The sequence below is a fragment of the Phaeoacremonium minimum genome, assembly GCF_000392275.1.
Source record: "Phaeoacremonium minimum UCRPA7 unplaced genomic scaffold PA7_03_scaffold_222, whole genome shotgun sequence".
Taxonomy (NCBI): Eukaryota; Fungi; Ascomycota; class Sordariomycetes; order Togniniales; family Togniniaceae; genus Phaeoacremonium; species Phaeoacremonium minimum.
In genome coordinates this window covers 418,643-439,370 of record NW_006921127.1, presented here as the reverse complement: position 1 = coordinate 439,370, position 20,728 = coordinate 418,643, and the positions used below count along the sequence as shown (strand labels likewise).

At 52.7% G+C, this 20,728-nt stretch overlaps 3 protein-coding genes across 3 annotated transcripts; 2 read left to right on the top strand and 1 right to left on the bottom strand.

Moving 5' to 3' along the window:
• Positions 1-1,136: 1,136 nt before the first annotated feature.
• UCRPA7_3073 (hypothetical protein) lies at positions 1,137-2,067 on the top strand (the record flags this gene model as incomplete). Its single annotated transcript, XM_007915533.1, has 2 exons — positions 1,137-1,606; positions 1,665-2,067. 2 exons carry the CDS (start codon positions 1,137-1,139, stop codon positions 2,065-2,067), a joined length of 873 nt encoding a protein of 290 aa, XP_007913724.1.
• A 463-nt stretch (positions 2,068-2,530) lies between these two features.
• On the bottom strand, positions 2,531-3,597 carry UCRPA7_3072 (putative required for hyphal anastomosis protein; the record flags this gene model as incomplete). Its single annotated transcript, XM_007915645.1, has 3 exons — positions 2,531-3,335; positions 3,384-3,513; positions 3,564-3,597. 3 exons carry the CDS (start codon positions 3,595-3,597, stop codon positions 2,531-2,533), a joined length of 969 nt encoding a protein of 322 aa, XP_007913836.1.
• Positions 3,598-8,195: 4,598 nt separating this feature from the next.
• UCRPA7_3071 (putative ring finger protein) lies at positions 8,196-9,002 on the top strand (the record flags this gene model as incomplete). The annotated part of the gene is made up of 1 exon (XM_007915619.1): positions 8,196-9,002. The coding sequence occupies one exon, from the start codon at positions 8,196-8,198 to the stop codon at positions 9,000-9,002; it is 807 nt and encodes a 268-aa protein (XP_007913810.1).
• Between the last annotated feature and the right edge of the window lie 11,726 nt (positions 9,003-20,728).

Sequence of the window (20,728 nt, the reverse complement as noted above, 5' to 3'; positions counted from 1 at the left end):
AAGAGGCATCCGAACTCAGATGACGCGTGAATGGTACGTCAGGTATCTGGCCGAGCTTATTCGCTGTCTTCAATCCTGATGCAGACAAAACGTGGGTACCATACACAACGATCTCAATTGTCTGGTTAGATTTATGTTGAGACATTGAAAAACATAGCTACATGTATGCAACTTCTTTAAGGTTTCCGCTATTCCGCTGGTAGAGCTGAAGCCGGCCCCTAAACCTTCGAAATATCACAAGGTCAAAGACAAAACAAAATGTAACGCTGACAACTTCCATTGCTAGAATTTCACAGCATATAGAAGCCCTTTGATTTCGGTAATTGTATGGCGCAAGAGAGAGAAGCCCTTGCTACCTCAATATCTCCATACCTCGGCGTCAAGAACCGACTGCTGTGGCGCCACAACATGGATGTGGCTTAGACATAGGTGTGGCGCATGCTGGCCAATAGGGCGGAGGTCCCTGCATCAATGACGCAAGCGGGAAGGAACGATCAGGGTCCTGCCGCACCCAAAATGGAGACCTGGAGGGGTGCTAGTGGCGGGGGCAATCGTCATCCAAGAGCCACTCGAGCCACTGAGCCACTGTCGACTTAGTTGCACAGCTGTAAGAAGGTGCTTAGATCCAAACTCTCAATGACATGGCTTTCCGAGGCCGCCAAGTTGGACTTCGCAGCTGAACATCGGCCTGTTAGTGCGGATAGACGGAAACGGTCTCTGTGCCCTATTGCTGGAATGAGACAGGGCAGAAACGGAACAGAAAGTCTGAAAATCCTAGTAAAAATCCACTGTTCTTGGTGCACTAGAGTGTCTCTGCTCCTGGCAGTGACGCTGATCACCGATCATGATGCCCACATGTGATGATGCAAGTTTCTTGTCTGAACCCACCGTTTCCACTTACCTCACTCGATTCTCCTTAAGCGTAACCTCTCGTTCTGTCCCCCACCACCAAGAATCTTCGATTTCCATGTCTTAATCCTTCGCTCATATTAACCCCCCTCCCTCCCCGGATCTCACTGAACCCTTCGTGCATCCTTCAACTACCGACATACATTTCGGGGTATATTGCGAGTACCCTCACAGAGTCTAAAACTCCGACTTAAGACCTTATCAACACTGACGCTATCCTTTGCACCATGGGCGCAAAATCGGGCTTTGCCCTCAAATTATTCCAGTGGTTCGTCCGCGGCATCCAGTTCTGCTGCGCGGCCCTGATCCTCGCCATCTTCTCATACTTCTTGGCGACACTGGCCAACCACGACCTCACCATTCACACTTGGGTCCGCGCTGTCGAGGGAATATCTGGCGTAGCTGTGGTCTACACAGCTCTTGGAATTTTGCTGCTGTGCTGCTTGGCTGGCCGTGCTTTTTTCTCCATCATAGCCATCATCTTGGATCTCGCCTTTATTGTCGGCTTCATCTACATCGCGGTAGCTACACGAGGTGGAGCAAGCAGCTGTACCGGGACTGTGAACACTGTTTTTGGCAAGGGTGACGCCAACACAGATGTTGTTGACAATGGAAATGGCGGTGTTACACATTTGCCCAGCTTCCGCTCTGCATGCAAGATGGAGACTGCTTGCTTTGCGGTCGCTATTGTAGCTGTGTTAGTATACCCTTCTACGCTTTTCAGTTGGCACAATATAACTAACAGCATACAATAGCTTCTTCTTTGTCTTCTCTGCTGCTCTCGAGCTCGCCTTGCTCCGTCATCACCGCAAGGAGAAGCGCTTCGGCCCCAGCCCGGCCAACGACTACACCTCCGGCTACGGCAGCAAGCGTCGAGGCATCTTTGGCTGGCGCCGCAACCGTGCAGGCACCGGCATGAGCCAGGACCCCAACACTCTTCCCCAGCACTCTACCCCGGCCGATGTTAGAGACAGCTATGCTACCGAGACAACCCGTGTCGGCGACGGTGTGACCCCGACAAACACGTATAACAAGTACGGCGAGGCTGGATACGGTCATACTGGCGGTGTCACGCAGCCTCCTGTCGGGACACACCCGGCCGCGGGGACTCATCCGCATGGATACCGGTATGAGGATGGTGTGTACAACAACGCATAAGATGTTTCTGGAGAGCGTCTTTTGATAACCGCTACGGTTGTGCATACGGAATTGCGACCGGAAAGAGCGGTTTGGGAAGCAGTTGAAAGTATACCCGAAATGGAAATAAACCAGAGACTTGAGCTCTAACCGCTCGCTCGACTGTAGAATCATTTTGTATGATACTATTGCTCAACATTACCATTAGAGCAAGATCTTAATAGCTAATGCCACACCTATCATCACACCTATTATCACAACTCCCATATCTGATCCTGATGTGACTATGTTATTTGATATCGCGCAATCGTGAAGGATGTTCATGCATTCATTGGGCGGCATGTTGTGCCTACAAGTCTATCTTGACATTGGTATTCGGAGCATATTGTCTTCTCGACAAGTCATACCACCTTGGCACGTTTTAGTAAGCGCCTTGATCCGCACAGCTCGTTAGCAAACATAGTATCAATCAAACAGGGTATCTTCAGCCCCAATGCGCATCATATTCCCACTCACTTGTCACGCTCTCGTTCTCACCAACTTCCCCCCAGCTGAAATCCACCTTGTCGAGCTCGCGCACGAAGAAGTCCTGTTCCTCCTTCAGTGCATCACGGACTTCACTAGCCATCTTGTCCGGGTACCGCCGAACATTGAACCAATGTGTCAAACTCCGCAAAGCCTGCTCCAGAGGCAGCGCTTCCTCGACCTCGGCGTCCACGTCGCTCCCCGCGAGCCACTCATCGCGCAGCTCCGGACGACAGTGGAGGTACACGGCGGTGATGACTCGCATATTTGACTGGCGCCACTTGCGGCCGCAGTAAGGCACCTGGTTCTTGAAAAGTTTGAGTGTGTACAGACGTAACTCCTCTTGTGGCACCTTGAGGTTCTTGCGCAGCAACTGCGAAGACTTGTAATGCACGAGCAACAAATTTCGGTGCGCCTTGTTCTTGCAGATCTTCTGCATTATTCTCAAGTAGTTAATAAGGGTGAAGAAGTTCCGGCGCGAGAAATCTGTGATGGGCTCCTTGGGTAACGGATTGACAGGGTAGCCGAGCTCGTCCACCTCCGGCCGAACAGACTGCTGTCCCTCAGGTTTTGCAGACGGTTCTGGGTTCCCATCTCGGTCAGCTGGTCCCAGGGGAGAGCGTCGCCGTTTTATGGGCGGCGGGGCAGCGTCATCTTCGCTCTCTTCTTCCTCCTCCGGTTCTTCAGGCACCTCAGGTTCGTCGATTTCCCCCTCGGCCGTCCTGTCAGAGCCTCCCGCCCTGATGTGACAGAAACTGAAAAAACTTCAAGATCATTAGTATCCAGCTCCATTTGAGGCTGATTTCCCATACCTGTTCTCGAGGCGGTCGGCTTTGCTCTCGACCACTTGCTGGACATCTTGATGCGCAAAGAGCTTCAAGACTAGCGGGAGGTAATTACAGTCCAGCAGAAGCTGCGTAAGATACTCGAACTTTAGCACATCTAAGATGTGGTCAGTCAAAATTCCAATAGCTAGCATGGGCATCACTCACGAGACAGCTTCAACCACTTCAACAACAGCAACATGATTCCAGTCACTGCCTTTGCTGTAATCTCGCGGGTTCTTGCAGCATCCACTTCTTCGGCTGACTGTTCTGTAGTATCTGCGCTCAAAGGGCCAGTCAAGCCATTAGTACCTTCTTGGTTCCGCATTGGTGCCCCATTTGGCCGTTGATTGTTCTGGCCTGGGATTCCTTGTTGCTGTTGCACTGCAGGCTGACTCATAAGAACCTGCCAATGTGCTAGAATGGCCTTTAAGAGCGTGATCACCAAGGACTGTAACTGCGGTAGAGAGTTCCCCTAGGCTAGGTTTAGCAAATGCAGGGGTTTGGATCGAAACCAATGTCCTCACGTAGAATTCCTCCACAGCTTCTAGGCGTCTTTTAACTTGTTCATTGATATCCGGGTTGGGACCGTAATCAGCAGCCTCCGAAGACCCATCGTGCTTAGGTTTGGTAATACCCAATTCCTCCTGCTCTTCAAGTGTCAGAGACGACAAGTCAAGTTCGTCGAGAATATCACTATCGGCAGCATCCCAGCCACGCTCAAATTTGAGAAACTTTTCGCGTTCTTCCCAGAGCTGCCGTGCCGCCCGAGTTGTCCGTACACGTTTTGAGAAAATTTCTCCGGCCTCGAGGATGGAAGCGGGGACATCGCTGCCTTCCCATCTACGAGCAACTAGTGCATCTTGTAATGCAGTGTTGCCCTTACCACCGAGGCTGTTGCTAGTGGCATCTAGAGGCGGATACATAAAAGGAAAGTTCTGGTTGGTTTGATAATTCTGCTTCTTGCCTCCTTTCCCACCTACCCCGGGAGATGGCGGCGGCGATGGAGCGGGAGTAGCAATATGTACGGGTTGGTGAAGAATTGAAGCACCCCCCGCCTGATTATTCGGAGGGCCAGGTAAAATGCCATTTGCGCCGTTATTCCTTGTGGGATGATTTGGGAGAGGAGGCAGGAGAGATGTATTTTCCGCCTCAAGTGGTATGGCTGGCTGTGGCGGGATATATGCTGGGTATTTCGAGGTGATCTCCTGGCGGAAGACGTGGTAATCCAAAGGAGATGCAGTAATTGTGTCCTTATTCTTCTCGTCCGTCGAGCTTTCTCTAGTCGCCTTCTTTGCTTCATCTAGCTCTTTCAAGCCACCAAAGATGACCAGAATAGACTTCCAAAATAGTAGAAATACTTGTGCTTGTGGGATAAGACCTCCCTCTTCCCATCGCAATTTAGCTGTTGCATCAACCAAGAAATCAAGTAGACTCGGATTGAGCTGGCCTAGAAGGCTATTAGTCGAGGTAATTTTAGAAAGGGAGCAACTTACAGAGCTTCATATGAACTGACGAAAGCTCAACTGGATGGCTGAGAGCTTCCTGCATTGTGATATACATGACTGTCATCAGATTCAAAAGCTCATCTTGTGCTTCTTGCAAATATGCCGGCTGCAGGAGCTGGTCTTCCTCGGCCCTGGAGTCTTGTCAGAACGCTTTTCCAGCGGTATATGGAGTAAAAGTACCAGAAGGGCTCAAATGCCTCCCTCAGAGCCGCCCAAATAATCTCAATGCCTCCAAGATCTGCGACAAGCTGAACGCCATCTTTTATGGCATCTAATTGTGGGCGAGTCGCCGTTGATCTAGCCTTCTTATCCTTCGGTACGACACCCCCTGAGCCACCTGCAGTGTTCCCCCATCTTCCTAGGACAATGTATGTTATCCTAGACACGGCAGCGGCATGATCCTTGTTGTCTGAAGATGATATCGCGTTCAACGCCTGGTTGACGAAGTTTTTCTGAGCATCTGGACCCGTCTCATCCCACGTCTTGTTGCCGAAGTCGCGTTCCCACTGAAAATCAAAAGCACGTTGTGTTGCATTCAACCGCACCCATTGCCAAAATTGATAGACGAACCACTCGTCAATCTCTTCCTCGACTGGCCCAAAGTCTTCATAGGCGAAATCATACGCTACAGCCTCGGATCTCGGGAAGTCGGCTACAATGCGCCTGAGCTGGGCCAGGGACAATGAGTCGGGGGGCTGCTGGCCTCCGGCGAAGTTGACCGGAATCGGAGGAGGTTGATTCGGCGGTGGAGGGACGGTTGGAGGAGCTTGGGACTGAATATTCCGTTGTAGGAGCGGCCGGGCTGGGAGATCGGGGCCGGGCCGGCTCGACTGATCAGAGGGCACATCAGCTATGCCTGTATCGGCAACATCCGCAACAGGTGGTTTGGGAGCTGTGGTTGCATCGTTGGAAGCTCTGGAGTTCCACAAGGAGTTCATCGTGGAGGACGCGTCGACGGGACAGAGCTTGGCATCTAGATGACCTCGACAGGCCTCATATCCCTCCTCTTTCCACCAGTCTTTGTAGCGTGATGGTTCTTCAAAGCGATAGCGTGTCGTGTGAGGCCGGTGGAACTATGCGCTGAGGCAGCGCGGTCTTCTGCTGGTGATCGGCTAGCTTGGCTGCGTTCTTCGGCTCAGGTACGCAGACTGCCCAGGTGAAGCTCAATATCGATACCGGGCGCTGCTATCAGCTTCGAGCGGCCCGAACTGCGGGTGTGGGGTAGACGTTTGGGTTGACGTGGGTGATTGGATAGCGGCTGTGGCAGGTAGATCTACAGGTCATAGGCGCTAATCTGTTTACCATCGTAGGTGGCAGACTGACCAGTAGGTTAGTTCCTACAGACCACTCTCAGATGGAGTGTTACCCATGATCAACACCTAGAACCACCCTCTCCTACCTAGGTACTTGAACTACCCTGGTATTAGGTAGGTTCAATAATGCGTATTTTTGGCTGATCAATGGTTTTGCAGCTATATACAAAGTGAGTGGTAAATGCATCAAGACAATCTGTAAATTTAGGTATTCTGAGAAGCTACCTAGCTAGTTGGGTACCTGAGGGACTGGCAGGAGCGACCCGTCTAGCCCCTCGTAGCGCGGCAAAGGAGTCAGAAAAAGTTGCCCCGCGGTATTGTGGCGTAGGTCGTCGGTCATCGACACTTCGACGTCAAACTTGCAGATTCCGATTCCATCTGGCGGACTCTCCAGCAGCCGGCATGCTTCCACTATTCTGACAAATATGTTATGTTCATGAAGACTTTTGAATAAACCACCTAGACCCTCTTGCGGGCTTGTAATACCTCCAATTTTCTCTCCTTCATCCACGATCTTATTTATTCTTATCGTCCCATGGAACCCCAGTCCAACATCGCCTGCCACGTTGATCGGCGCGTCTTTGCTTGCTGGTAGCATATCCGCCACCTGGAGTAATAGATTTACGAGATCTCTGGGTCGCAAATGGAGGAGTCTGAAGACCAAAGGGACGTTGAACTGTCCTCGCTCCTTGCTATATTTCCAGAGATCCGGCAGAAACTCGAGAATGAACCGTACACCATCGTTCTAGAGATTCCCGTGAACCCGGCCAAGTCCGTTACGGTCTTCTTCCCAGCGGCGACAGAAGGAGCTGGCTTGAACCCGGTAGCAGCTCATGCACCAAATGGTGTTGCCGATAGACAAGCCGCTGAAAACATTGATTCCCAAGAACTATCTCATCTACCGGCGGTTTGCCTTGAGATAACATTGCCCCCAAGCTACCCAGCTAAGCAGCCACCAAGTGTGTCCGTTTCAACCTCGCCTCCATGGCTGCCCCCAGACACTGGGAAGGAGTTGGAAGCTACTTGCTCACGCTTGTGGGAGGAGCTCGGCCGGGATCTTGTTGTTTTCACATACATCGACCATGTCCAACAATCAGTGGAGGACGTCTTCGGTCTGGTCAATGAGAAGGGATCTCTGGAGATAGATCCACAGCACAAAATTGCCATTCTTGATTATGATATTCAAGCGAAGCGAGATGCATTTGAAAAAGGGACGTTTGATTGTGGCGTATGTTTAGGTATATTCATCCCGTCTTCCGTACGTCAAAACTCCTCTAATTCTTGCAGAACCAAAGAAAGGGGCAGGGTGTCATCGCATGTTGGACTGTGGCCATGTCTTTTGCACTCATTGCCTGCAAGACTTTTACAATAATGCTATCACTGAAGGCGACCTAGCTGCCGTCAGGTGTCTCGAACCTAGCTGCGCAAAGGAGAGAGAAAATACCCAAATCTCCACAGGGAAGAAAAGGCGCAAGCCCAGGACCTTTATTAGTCCCAGCGAACTCTTGCAGATTCCTCTTGAGCATGACATAGTGAAACGCTATGTGACTTTGAAGTACAAGACAGAGCTCGAGACCGATAAGAATACAGTTTACTGTCCGCGGGCATGGTGTCAAGGCGCTGCAAGATCGAAGAAACACAAGAAACCAAAGGGGCTCGAACTACAAGATGATGAGTCGGGTTCAGAGTCAGACTCTGGCGGCGAGGCAGAAATCAGCGACAACAAGGTGCCCAGCAAGACGAAAACACCGAAACCGTTTCAGACTCAAGATCTGCTCGCGGTGTGTGAGGATTGTGGTTTCGCTTTTTGTAGCCGTTGTTACCAGTCGTGGCATGGCGAATTCTTCCGATGTACGCCGCGAAGGGACAAGGAGGAGCTCAGCGCTGAGGAGAAAGCGTCTCTCGAATACGTCAAGTTGCACACGACACCTTGTCCGACTTGCGACTGTCCAGCTCAGAAGACTCACGGTTGCAACCATATGATCTGTTATCGCTGTAACACCCACTTCTGCTACCTGTGCTCAGCCTGGCTTGATCCCGAGAACCCCTATCAGCATTTCAACGAACTTCCCGGCGGTAAGCGGACAAGCTGCTACATGCGACTATGGGAATTGGAAGACGGAGACGGCGCCGACGTCGGCTATGATTTCGCTGGAGGCTTTATTGGTCGTGCTGCAGATCGTGGTGCCCCTGTCGAGGAGCATGTTGAACAGATTCAGATCGCTAATGTAATCCCTGAGATCGAGGAGCCCGATGGCGACGAGGAGGATAGGGATATCGAGCCGCGAGTCGAGGATGAACATGACGGTCGGGTAGACGTCGCTCGTGAAGGGCCGCTGGTCCTACGGATCGCAGCCAATCCTCCGCCCATTCGTGTTATTCCACCAGCAGTCCCAAACCCTCCAGCAGTGGCTGCGCGCAATCCTCAGAATAACCCTGGAGTCCGTCAACATCAGCAGCAGGCTCAACGAGGCCGCCGAGGCCGTGGAAGAGGATTTGCTGGTCCCGTCGGTCCAGGGGGAATGGCCCCTCGGCAAAATCAAAACCGACAGGCAAATCACGGGCGCAACAACGTAGCAGTGAGAGGCTTGCCAGCAGCCAATGCCCCCAGGAATAGGAACGCCAACAATGTGCAGAACAATAGGCAAGATGGAGTCGAGCTGGACGCAGCGCAGGAAGCATGGGTCAGGCATTTCGTGCAGCTAGCCCTAGTCGACGGCGAGGATCTCATCGAATCAGACAGCGATGAAGAGATGGAAGAGATCGTCTTCCGCATACGAGACTGATGAGCCGGTGTTCCTTTGGAGCGCATCCTCGTGGGCTACGTAAAATGCACCAGTTCTCGATCATGACCATTGGAACAAGTAGTTGACTGCACGCAGTAGTGGTCTGCACGATAGACAGAGGTAGCATTAGGATCCATACTCCGTCGGCAGAAGACTGCGGAGCGAACGAATTTGGTCGCATCTCAATCGGGTCTACGAGTTGCTTTCCCTGAGAGATCAACCTATTCCGGACTTTTGCCTCGTTGCGGCGCTTCTCTCTTGTCGCAGCCAGCCGACGAGATTACTGAATAGGTAGAAGTAACTACATGAATTGGGCAAGTGTAATCTTGCCAATGTTGTCGCCACGCCAGAACCATCAGAAAGCGCAAGCAGTGAACGACCGCGATTGGAAGGCCACCATAGCCTAGATGGAGGTAATCTACGGCACATGGACCAGCAAGTTGGAGGTTATCTTTGTTGTGTTACATTGACGAAAGTTTGGCAAGGTCTTATTCTCCGATGTCTACTCGAGTACAATCAGTCAGACACCAGGTGGTATCTGATCTCGGAGGGAATCCACAAGTCGCATCAAGGCGCAAGCCTCAAGTCTCTTCAGAGGCAAGGTTGTGCCCTGCGGACATGAGGTCAGAGAGCACTTTGTTCACGGGGTTGATACGGCTTTCATGACGACCTAGATATCAGAGTGGAGTTCTTGGGGGTCTCATCAAAACGCTACCAAGTTCGACGTGTTGTCCTTCTCCACATGCCAACGTCTTCGGCATCCTCTCACCGAGCTCAGGGTCTCTCTGCGGGGTGATTTTACGTCCGACATTGCCTTGCTCTCATTGTACTTTGTAAATAGTTCGCTCCTGCTGGGATCAATGATGGCGGCGATGGGCCCCTTGTGGAGAAACCACCCTGGAGGCCAGACTGACTAAAGATCGACTAGAGCTCACTGGTGTTCTCCACCAAGAGCCACCTGAGAGCTCAGGAGTCAGGACAACTTCAGAACGCTCCGGGATGTGGACGGAAGGAAGCTCGGTACCTTGGCGGTTTTACTGCTTGACCATGAGCATGATCAGGGGCTCCAATCTCCATAATCTCCGACTGGTTTAGAGATCAGAAAAACAGTATCTATCAACACCTCTTTATTGCACGCATCTCTGGATGAAGAGACTATGCTTAAAAACAAAAAGCCAAAAATGGGATCGGTGTGCCATCATCTGCTGACAGAAACATAAGAGGTGGTTGCACAATTGTTGCCATGTTGCCAGCCGGAAGTGTGGAGTGCGCCACGATCAGCGCAGCCGCACCTTGTTTTACAGGCCCTCCAATTCAGCACGCAGATTCGCCGGCAAAATCAAGGCGTTGAAATCGGCCCTTCCAGGCTAAAATCACCAAGCATAACAGGGGAGTGTTATGCACCCTGCACCTGGCCCCCAGCTTGGTCATTGGATTATGGGGAAGATGGCCACCGCTTCGACGATATCCCTTGAATGTAGCTATCCGTCTAGGTGAGAGGACAAAACCCCAAAAGGGTTGAGACGGAGACTGAGGAGACGAGACTTGCTTCCGGGCACGATCCTCGAGGGTCGGCCTTGCTTTGTGGCGGCCCGGAGCTTGATTGTCTCCGTCAACAACCTGATTTTGGGCCAAGCCATGCCTACCCGGGTCTTGCGGGGCATCGTGACCTGACAGGCAGAGGTTCCTTGGTGAACAGGAAGCATTGCGATGCAATCTCGACAGAGACGGGCGATATTACGGAGACCCCGGATTCTAGAAATTTTCTATCATGCTTGTCGAGCTTCAACGGTCTTCTTTCAGAATCCTGACTGTGTCGAGGATAGAGGCGGTTGTTGCATTTAGATTGCAGTCGCACTTGACCCAATTCCCAGTGTCATGGACAACGAATCCTGGGATGATATGATTGGAGATAGGGCTGCATCACCGCAAGTCTGGTAAAAATGGAAGGGACGGAACGATATTCATTTGTTTCTTTACTTAGAAGACAGGAATCTTGCCGCCCGCCCCCATCATACTGCAAGTAATTTCAAGGGTGCAGATGGGCGGCCCAGGGAACCCCTCCATGGAGATTCTAGCTCCTTAGATGGGAAGGGCCTTCTGCGGCCTCTACTCAAGTGCTCTCCACCACTCGCGTGCAATGGTGTGAGGCAATATTGGCTGCCATGCTCAGGAGGGATGGAGCGGCTTAGTAGAGACGGAACGGGATGAATCTTCGGTGGTCTATTGGATGATCATCCGTTTGCTACGATGAGCACCGCTGGAAGATGTGGCTAGCAGACCTGAGATGCAGCTGCGCGGGAAGGCTGCGCTTCCAAGACACGATAATCTTTACGGACGGAGCGTCGATCGGCACTCTTACACGCCGCATCAGGACCGCAGACGACCCTCACGCGGATGCGTATGCTGACAATTGTCTGTCTGCTGAGCTCTCATCGAGTCATCGGTACAGCAAATAGGTGATCCCTGGTCAACAGTCGGTCTGCCAGGCTTGTCTGATAATGCGCCTGAAGTGGCTCATTATTTATTAAAGATATGCAACCAGGCTCTGAATCTCGGAACTACGGCCGATATTAGCAGGTGAAGTGTGGATGGCCTTGGCTTGGACGCATGGCCGAGGGCCACCTACTAGACGGTGCAAGCGAAAGTTGATTGAGTGAAGAAGCCACTAATCCAAGTGGCTAACCCGGCTCGATGCTTTGAAGAAGCTCCTGCGGGTTTGTTAACAGACCACGTCCCAGGTTTCGGTCCGCAAAGCAAAGTCCCGCGCTTAACAGGGAATTGAGAATTGCTTGAAGCCGTTTCCACTCAGGAAATCGAGACAAGGCCAGCGATAAGAGGTCATGATGGTACGAGTAAATTAGCCCAGCGAGCTGCTATCTACGTTCGCTGGAGCCCTGACCTGAACAGTCCAACCCTCAACGCGCGCGTCTGAACCATCGCGTCGATCGCCATTGAGCTATGCCGTGCTGTCCTACGAGGGGCAGACTTGCAGGAGACAACGGTTTACGGCTGTCATTATCGATTAGCCTGCGGTCAGGTTCTTGTATTTGACCAGGGGCGGAGGAGTAAACTCACACTAGCGAGCAAGCAAAAGTGGCTCTCATTGCCAGGCTCCCCGTCCTCTTGACTCTCCTTATGCCATCTCGCCCACATCTTTAGCGCGTTGCTCGTACATATGCAGCTCGACATTGGCCCGCCACTTGCTAGCGCCCTGAAGCTTCGCCGTTACTTGTCACGGACCCGGGCCAGGTCCCGCTCTGTCGTGCAAGGCCAGAGACAGTTGACGAGCGATAGGCTATCCCTGCCAGAAACTGTTGAGCCTTTGAGACTCCGAGAGGTTGCCCGCAACTACAATCAAGTATCTGAGACTCTTTGATAGGTGCGGCGCAAGTAACAGGTTATGAACACAGAAGAGGAAAGATACTCGTCCAAGGAGGGCAGATGGTTAGATATCAGCGCATGATGCATGCTTGGCTGATCGCGATGAATGGATATCTGCACGAATTGCCGTCAGATTATCACCGTGCATAGCTGATTCAGCAATTGGACAACACCTCAAACTACCTGCAAATGGAAATGGTCAGAGCAAGCGTTACTGAATCGAGTTTCTTTTGTCCTGGCGGGGACGGGGATCTTCGTTCGAAAGGAGTCTCCCGGCCGGAGCGTGCTTCTTGAACGAGCCTAGACCCGACTCGCCAGCTTCCCTGTACCGCGAAAGCTGGGGTCTCCTGTCGACCTGTTCCTGTTCTTGCGCTACAGCTCAGGATAGGGCTCAATTGTCCTTCTTGACTTGGTCAAGGTCCACAGCATACGCCTGTAAGTGCCCACAATAACGCGCAGGCCCCCCTGGCTCCATCACTTGCGCCCGTCAGCAGGCAATTCACAAGTTGCGCGAAGCCATCTCCGGAGCAAACGCGGGCAGGCCCTGTCAGAAGCAGGGAGCTCCCCGTTCGGCAACTACGGTTTGCAACACTCAAAGTCAAGAACTCATCTGACAACGCCAAAGCAAGCCAGCCGGCTTTCAGTCTTAGGGTTGAGAGAGTGGCACTTAAGCCCCACAACAGCTTCTGGAGCCGATACGAGGCCGTTTGACCTTGTTTCTCTATTCAAACTTGACTGCTTGACTACAACGAGGTTTTGCTCCTTCGGTTTCAAGGTCGTTTCCATTCTCAACGCCTCCATGATTCAAGATCCTGAGGCCTAGTCGAAGCTGACCATCGGTACATGACTTGCCCCTGAATAATTTTCCTAAGTCTATCTGCCGTGTGATCTTACAGCTGTGAATGGTCAACCCCCGCCTTGTTCCCGGCCGATTTTAGAAGGGCAAGGACTCGGCCGATCACCCCTCAGTCCTTCTGTCAATAGATGTGGCGGAGACGGATGGACGACTCGACAAGACGGGTATGCAGCAGTCAACAAGGTTAGTAATCTGTTCGATGGTCTGCATCGCTGGTTCGTGGAGCAGTTCGAGTCAATGTAGGACGACAGCTTTTGGTTCTGCCTGTGCTCTTGTGATGCGTACGGGCCCGTACCTACATATTCCTTCACCTCCACAAGTCGGATTATTGTACTTGGTAGTACGAAACGCTACGTACTATGCGGTCATCGCAGGCGTGGTAACGAGTACTTGATGGAGCAGGGATACAGATTTGGTTCTGGCTATATTATCCAGCACATATAGCCATTAAACCGGTCCTTTTATGGCCATGGATGACGAAGGGGATAATTTCGGCCTGCAGGTCAAAACTAATACACATGTCACGCCCACACCATTGAAAAGGAGCAGCATCGGTCACGAATATGATGTCGGACAGGAAATTCAGCACAGGTCTTGGTCTGCCGTGATAGGTGGGCCACATCGAGAGCGAGGTGACGGTGAGTGTCTGTAAGATAGATCACATCCTGGAGGCTGTCCTCGGGAGGTTTATGACGCTCATTCAACGGCCATCATTCCTTCGGCTAGGGGCATTAAGGCCGCCTGATGTTGCCATTACCGAACCTTCTTTCCTCGATGCCAGTGCCAATCTTGCCGATTCCAAACTAACCCAGGGGCTAACGTTTATGTTTCCGAACAGCCCTGGAATGGAATCACATACAGAGTTGCATTGAGCACTAACACGGACCCTCGGATGGAGTCGCCAGAGCGCCTCTTCTCGCTGTCCCACCCACTGTGGATATCGTTGAACGCCCTAAAGAGCCTGGACACGCCGTTTTGCGCCGCCAGCGGTGGAGGGCTAGCCAAAGTGTGTCTCTCGAGCCTCGACAGGAACAAGGTAAGCTTGGTGTAGCTATCGTGGCTTGGGGGTCCATCAGGTCAAGGGCGCAAAACGTTTCTAGGGCTTCCTGTCACAGATACACGCAATGCATCACAAATTGTAGCTCATATATGCAGAATCAATGCTCCTTCAATCTTGAAAGACGCCGTTTGAGACACGAGACGACGTGATGGTGGAGCGGCAAGCCATGTGCACCTACCACGCCAGCATACTGGACCATGCCAGCTAGGGGCACGCTCGAGGGCCGTTCGCCATTGCGGCATCCAAGAGTCGCATTCGCCCTTGGGCAGATCTCACAAAATTCGCCGGCAGTCCCCTGACTTTCCCCGATGCAACTGTCGGTGCAACGTTCACTGCGCCCAGGCCCTGTCGTCGAGCCCTGAGGACGACAGCCAAGACAAGGTCAGCACAGCGCATCGGCAGTGTCCGCCGGACATTTGCACCCCAATGGGCGCATTCTGGACCTGGACAGGTGGCGGGTATATGCCTCATTGCGTGAACGATCGAGGGAGCGCTTGACGGGCGTGAGCAAGGGAGGAGCCCACTTCGAGCATCTTGAACACATTCAAAGTTTGGTTCATCATCTCGTCTGGAACAATGGTGATTCGTTTCCTGTGGAGCGGGTTTGCCTCCGGCAAACAATTGACAACTACACAGTATCCTTACGTGAGGCGAAGTGCACAGCGCACAATCCGACTTACACAACTACAGCATTCACAGCACGCACTGTGCTGCGCGGTAAGGCCACCACCACCGCAGGAGAACAGGAGCTGTGCATGTGAACGGCACAAGCCGGCGACTTGGTTCCCCAAGGAAGGCGGACGGCAGTCAGGGTTCTTTTTTAGGAACAAGGGAGCTGTGCCGTGCTCGAGAAGAGGGATTCCCACCCCGTCAGCGACTCAGCGCACGCCAGTCCCCATTTAAACACACATACCATAGGGTACATGTACAGAGCATCCTTGGAGCTGCGGGAGCGAGTTGTTTCTGCCGCCAACAAACGAGATCAGATGCTGTCCCATTTGCAGCAGAACCTGGCAAGGCGTAATTTTGGAAGATTCGGCCCCCGAAATGCGCCGCCCACCCAGTCCCGCCGCCGTCAGAAGCGCTCTTGAGGCATATAGCAAGTCCGTATTAACGACGTCGCTTGAGTCTTGACATCGATCTATTGAAAACGGCACATGCTCGACATACATGTGGCGGCCGGCCAAAGGACTAAAACAGACTGGGATGCCGTCGCCCATCGACGACGAGTAGAGAAGGGGAAATTTCGCATATATGCCTGCGTCCAATGGCAGGCCCAACTTCCTCCAATCATAGAGATCCCCTTGGCCTTAGTAGACGGTGGGTTCGAGCCACGGCTCTTGACCCCATGCTGGTCCCGCGGCCCCCGCTTCGATTCGCCGCCCGCTCATCATGGCCCATCATGGTGTACCTGGCCGATAGAATCGCACATCACAGGTTAATGACTGCACCAGGTGTGGGCATGTTGCGAGGATGGGGTGCTGTTCTTTACGGCAGGCCGGCCGCCGTGAAAGACAGCCTCGAGACTACCTAGCGAACTAGTCTAGGCACATGAATAGCCATTAGACGGGGCGGGAGGTGTGCTCGCGGGCAGTTGCCAGTGGAGTATGTGGTCGTATGTCAGTCTGTCTGTCTGCCTGCCTGCCTGTTTGCATGTATGTTTGTATGTATGTGTGTGTGTATGTACGTAGGTTGCATGCCTGTCCGTCCATCCATCCACCCACCAGCGCCGCTGCCATGCTGCATGCTATATGCTGTATGTAGGCAGGTGGCTCGCTGGCTGTGGTGCTACCACACAAGAAGCAACCATACTGCATGTGCAGACATGAAGACAGACAGACACAGACAGCATGTACCGCACCGGCGCTCACAGGTGGCAATCGATCGTGACACCCCATAGACCTGCACCGATGCTAGGAGGCACACACACACACACACACACTCACACCGTTTCTACTCTAGTGAGTGTGCGGTGCTGCGCTGTGGCCGCTAGTAAGATGGCGCCGTGTGCCCAGGCACCATGTTCCATTTCGGGAATGTCGTCAAGGGGCGCCGTTAGGTCTACCTCCGCGACCTTCGGCTCCTAGGCTTATAAGTCCTTAAGCCATAGCCGCGAGCCTTCCACTTCCAGGTCGCGCCGCAATGGGGACACTGGACAGTGGCCCTGCTGCTGAGCAAGGCATAAGAATATACAATGTGGAGACCGAGTACGAGAGGAGATGTACCTCCCGGACGAGCATCCGCAAGCTCGGCTCATGCCTCCTGTCAAACACGCCCGGACCACGATAGTCCAGTTTGAACAGAACACCTTGGTCACACTTGACGAAACGGATTAGGTACAGGCAACGTGATCAGTGAACGATACATGGCTGAGGCGGGCACTTGGGTGAGGAGACATTGAACACGTGTGTTGGATAAGAAGCCATTGCCCTGCAGGCCGGCCCGCCCGAAAGTACCGCCTAGGAAGACGGACGCCAATTTGGCACACTTTTCATGGTCACTCGAGCTAGCCCATTTACCTGTATCTGGAAGCTTGAGAAACTGACATATCTGCCACGCGATGTCGTCCTTCCTCCGCGCTCAGCGAGAATGGAAGATGTAATGTGATGGCTGGACCAAGACACTGACACCGTGAGCATGCTTAGAACTGACATATCTCTCCCGCATCTCGGGCGGCCCTCGGTCAATTTCGTATTTAAGAGCTCTAATTATCCCCAGAAGCCAGCGGCTCTTACGCAGAATGGAATTTCGTTTAGCTGCGCTGCCCATCTCGAATCTCCACGACCGGACGCCCAGTGCAAGCGGGCTAGCAAGATATAACTTAACTACGCGAATATAACAGAGTCTGATATAACCTGGTCTCCGCCGCCCTAGGCCAGCAGCAGACTCTCTTTCCAGGAGAGAGATCGATAACAAAGCCGGGGGACATGTACTGTTAATTGTTTTGTTGCCAACCGAGCTTACTGGGGTCCCTGGCCGAGTGGCCCCTTGGTCCCTCCATCAAGAGCCCACCCCCGTTTATTAACCCCCGGTCTCTGGCAATCTCGTGAACCGATTTTTTTCACTTTGACCCCATGCCCACACACCATTCCCTTCTGGGCCTTTCATCGGCGCTTCTGCCCAACGGTCTTCTGGAAAATTGCGGGTCTCTGGACGTCCAGAGTTGTCGGAGGATTCTTTCTCTAATCAGAGGCCCCTGTTGCGACTTACATGGGCTGGGGTGGCCGAGTGGCCCCTACCTCCCTATGGAATGGACCACTAGGAGGGGGCCGAGGGGCTTACAGGCCATCTCGTTTCTTCAGATGTGCTATTCATCCTGTCCAGATACCCCCCATGCGTTGCCATGATCCATGTCACTTGGAGTTCTTAGTGACTTGTATCCCTCTTCTGATCCACATGTCTCCGAGGCGCTCCAGCCAGAGTTGTGCAAGGTAGTCTGTAGTCTCGTTTCTCTGCTCGGCAGAGGGCTGGGTTAAGACAGTCTGTCTTGTCAACTGCATCCCACTCTTCACAAAGTTTATTCCCCTTCTTGTAATGCTGCGTGTGTGTGCGTGTGTGTGTGAGACTTGCGAGATGTTGCTCAAGGTTTCTTGACCCACCACGATATCATCGATATCCTGACCATTATCATTCACCAAAGATCACCCAGGTCCGGACGCGATCAGGACAAGGCCCGACTCTGCTTGTCTCGCTAAGACAAGCTCATGTTCGTGCCCTGTGTCTTCTGACTTAACAGCTCGCTCTAAGCACAGGAAAAGTGAAGAGACAGAGCAGGTCAGAGAGGAAGTACCTACCTCCCACCGGGACTTGTTGTAGTCCATTCCCCATCTCGACTAGAGAGCCCTGTCGCCTGCCTGCCAGATCGCCCCGTTTCCTCCATCTCCTTCCCTGTATGGTTGCATGTACTGCACTCCAGTATGCAACTTTGCACTAAAAGTCCACTACCAGTACCCTTGATACCTTGACCTTGGCCGTTACCCTCCGTGCTTGTTCCCCCATCTACCCTTGATCCACCCCAGGGACAGTGCCGAAGCCTTTCATAAAACACCCCCCTCCACATCTACCGTATCATTTCATACAAGTACACCTGGTCCTGCAACCTAAGCAGGCCAACATCCACTCTATCCTAACTTCGTCCTCGCTTCAAGTATCAAGTTGGTTCTGGCATCTCTTTGTTTCTGTTTCAGTGCCAGATTCGACGCCACAACAGCAACTCTCTCTGGATACGCTCGCGTGAAGAGCTGGGCTTTGAGCTATATATCTATATATATCAGCATCGGTGGACGCAGTGAACTTTTGGCAATATCAAGGGCACCTGAGATTTTGCTGGCCCTGGGAGATATGTTCCCATGTCCACCACAACATATTCGGTAACCATGGCAGAGTTGAAGGAGCCGGCGCACAACAGTCTTTGGTATGGGAGTCCAGTTCAGATGGCGTCAGGCCGCTCTAGTCACGGCGTGGATGCCGGCCTCCCAAACCCTTCAACGGCATCACCTCATGCAGGACGACCACGGAGCAGTCATCCGGGCTGGAGTGTAGACCACCATCCGTATCCATACAATAGATACTCCCAGGACGAGACCGACGCGTATGAGAGACATCAACATCCCTCCTTGTCGACGCACCACAGTTTCCCTAATCTGAAGAGACCGTACTCTGCAACGGAACAACCTCCTTACCAGGAAATCGTTCAGGATCTCCGGGACGATGGCTCCAAACTAAGCGTAAACCACGACCACAAACTCTTGTCCTTCAGAAAGGTGCAGGATAAGCACACAATTGTCGATCATCATGGCAGAATGCAGCAGCTAGAACTCTCTGCCCAGTTGCACGGAATGTTTTTTCTCTCGGAGATGCCATCCAATGCCGGTGATGGCTCGATTCTCCAACCAGAGCTGACCTGCTACCGACGGAATCTCTTCCAGATCAGCGGATCGTTAATCACGCCTCGCGGTCAGCTATCCATAATCACGGAAACTGGAGAGAATATGCCTGTCAGTAACACCGAGGTGACCATCTCTGCGATAGAGTCAGTCGACGGCCATCCGGTACGTCTGATTGTCATTCCCTGGAAGACACCTCCACCAAACTCGCCCGAGGTCAACCAAGCTCCCGATCAAGAGCCTCCGTCACTACCTCTCATTCCCTTTCAGGAAGATGGGTCGGATTCCGATGGTGAGTATGCTGTGTATCCTATCGGATGGCGGCGGTTGCAGTTTCGCATGTAAGTTATGCTTGGGTTTCCGCGCTTCGGACGTTACTAAGAACACTCACCTCAGAGCGACGGCCAATAACGGAAGGCGCAAAGAGTTGCAACAACATTTCGTATTGCATTTGAAAGTTATGGGTACTCTATCAAATGGGTCAAAGATTGTCTTGACAGAAGCTACCACGGCCCCAATCGTGGTACGAGGCCGAAGTCCGCGAAACTTTCAGGCCAGGAAAGAGATTCCCCTTCTGGGATCAAGCGCAGGCTCTCGAGGGCAGGCTCTCGTAGAGACAGGACTCGGAATTGTTGCGGGCCCATTAGCCATCAAGCCGCAAGAAGCAAAGGCAAGACCTTTGAACCTCGAACTCCCCCGAACGGCGTTCACTTTCAGCGCGCCGAAAATGCCAACGAGCCCGTTGACGATGCGATCCAAGTACGTGTTTCCTTTACTGACTCAGCTGCTCCTTTTACTCCTCCATTGGCACCTGCCAGGGAACACGGATCTCGCGGTTCCAGCGCTTTAGCTGTGTCATGAAGGCGCATACTAACAAAGTCGTAGTTCATATCCGGCGACATGGAATCCTTCGCTTTCGCAGATCCCAGCCTCGGGACCGGGGAACTATCCAGCCACGACGATGGCTTCAGATCAGTACCAGAAGATGCCGTTGTCTGGAGCCCCTAGCTTCACGGCCGAACCCCAGGAGATGCCCCAGATGCAGACGTCGATGCCGTCTGTGCAACTATCCCTAGCAGCCAACGATCAGCCCCGGACACAATATGCAGCCTATGTGCATGGGACAACAGCACCTCCGCACCTTTCCATCTCGGCGACAACGAGTAACACCTTAAATGTACCTCGTTATATTGACGAGAGTAATCCACGGCCCTCAAAGAGTCCTCGACATGCGAGCCACCAATCTGTACATAGCACCAGCTCCCTGACGAACACCGACTCTCCAAACGAGTACCGCTTCGGCCCGCCCTACGGGGCGATTAATAGTAATCCGAATGACGTTAGCCCACAGACGTCACAACCTCCGCTGTATGGCGGGCATGGACCTCATGACAACGCAGCGACAGCTGTGTCGTCTACAACCACGACAGGTCCACCGCCTAGGGACTATTTCCCGCCCTCAACCTCGTGGACGACCACGGCAGGAGAGCCCAACGCCCCGACCTATACGAATGGCGATCATCGATCATACAGTATCCAT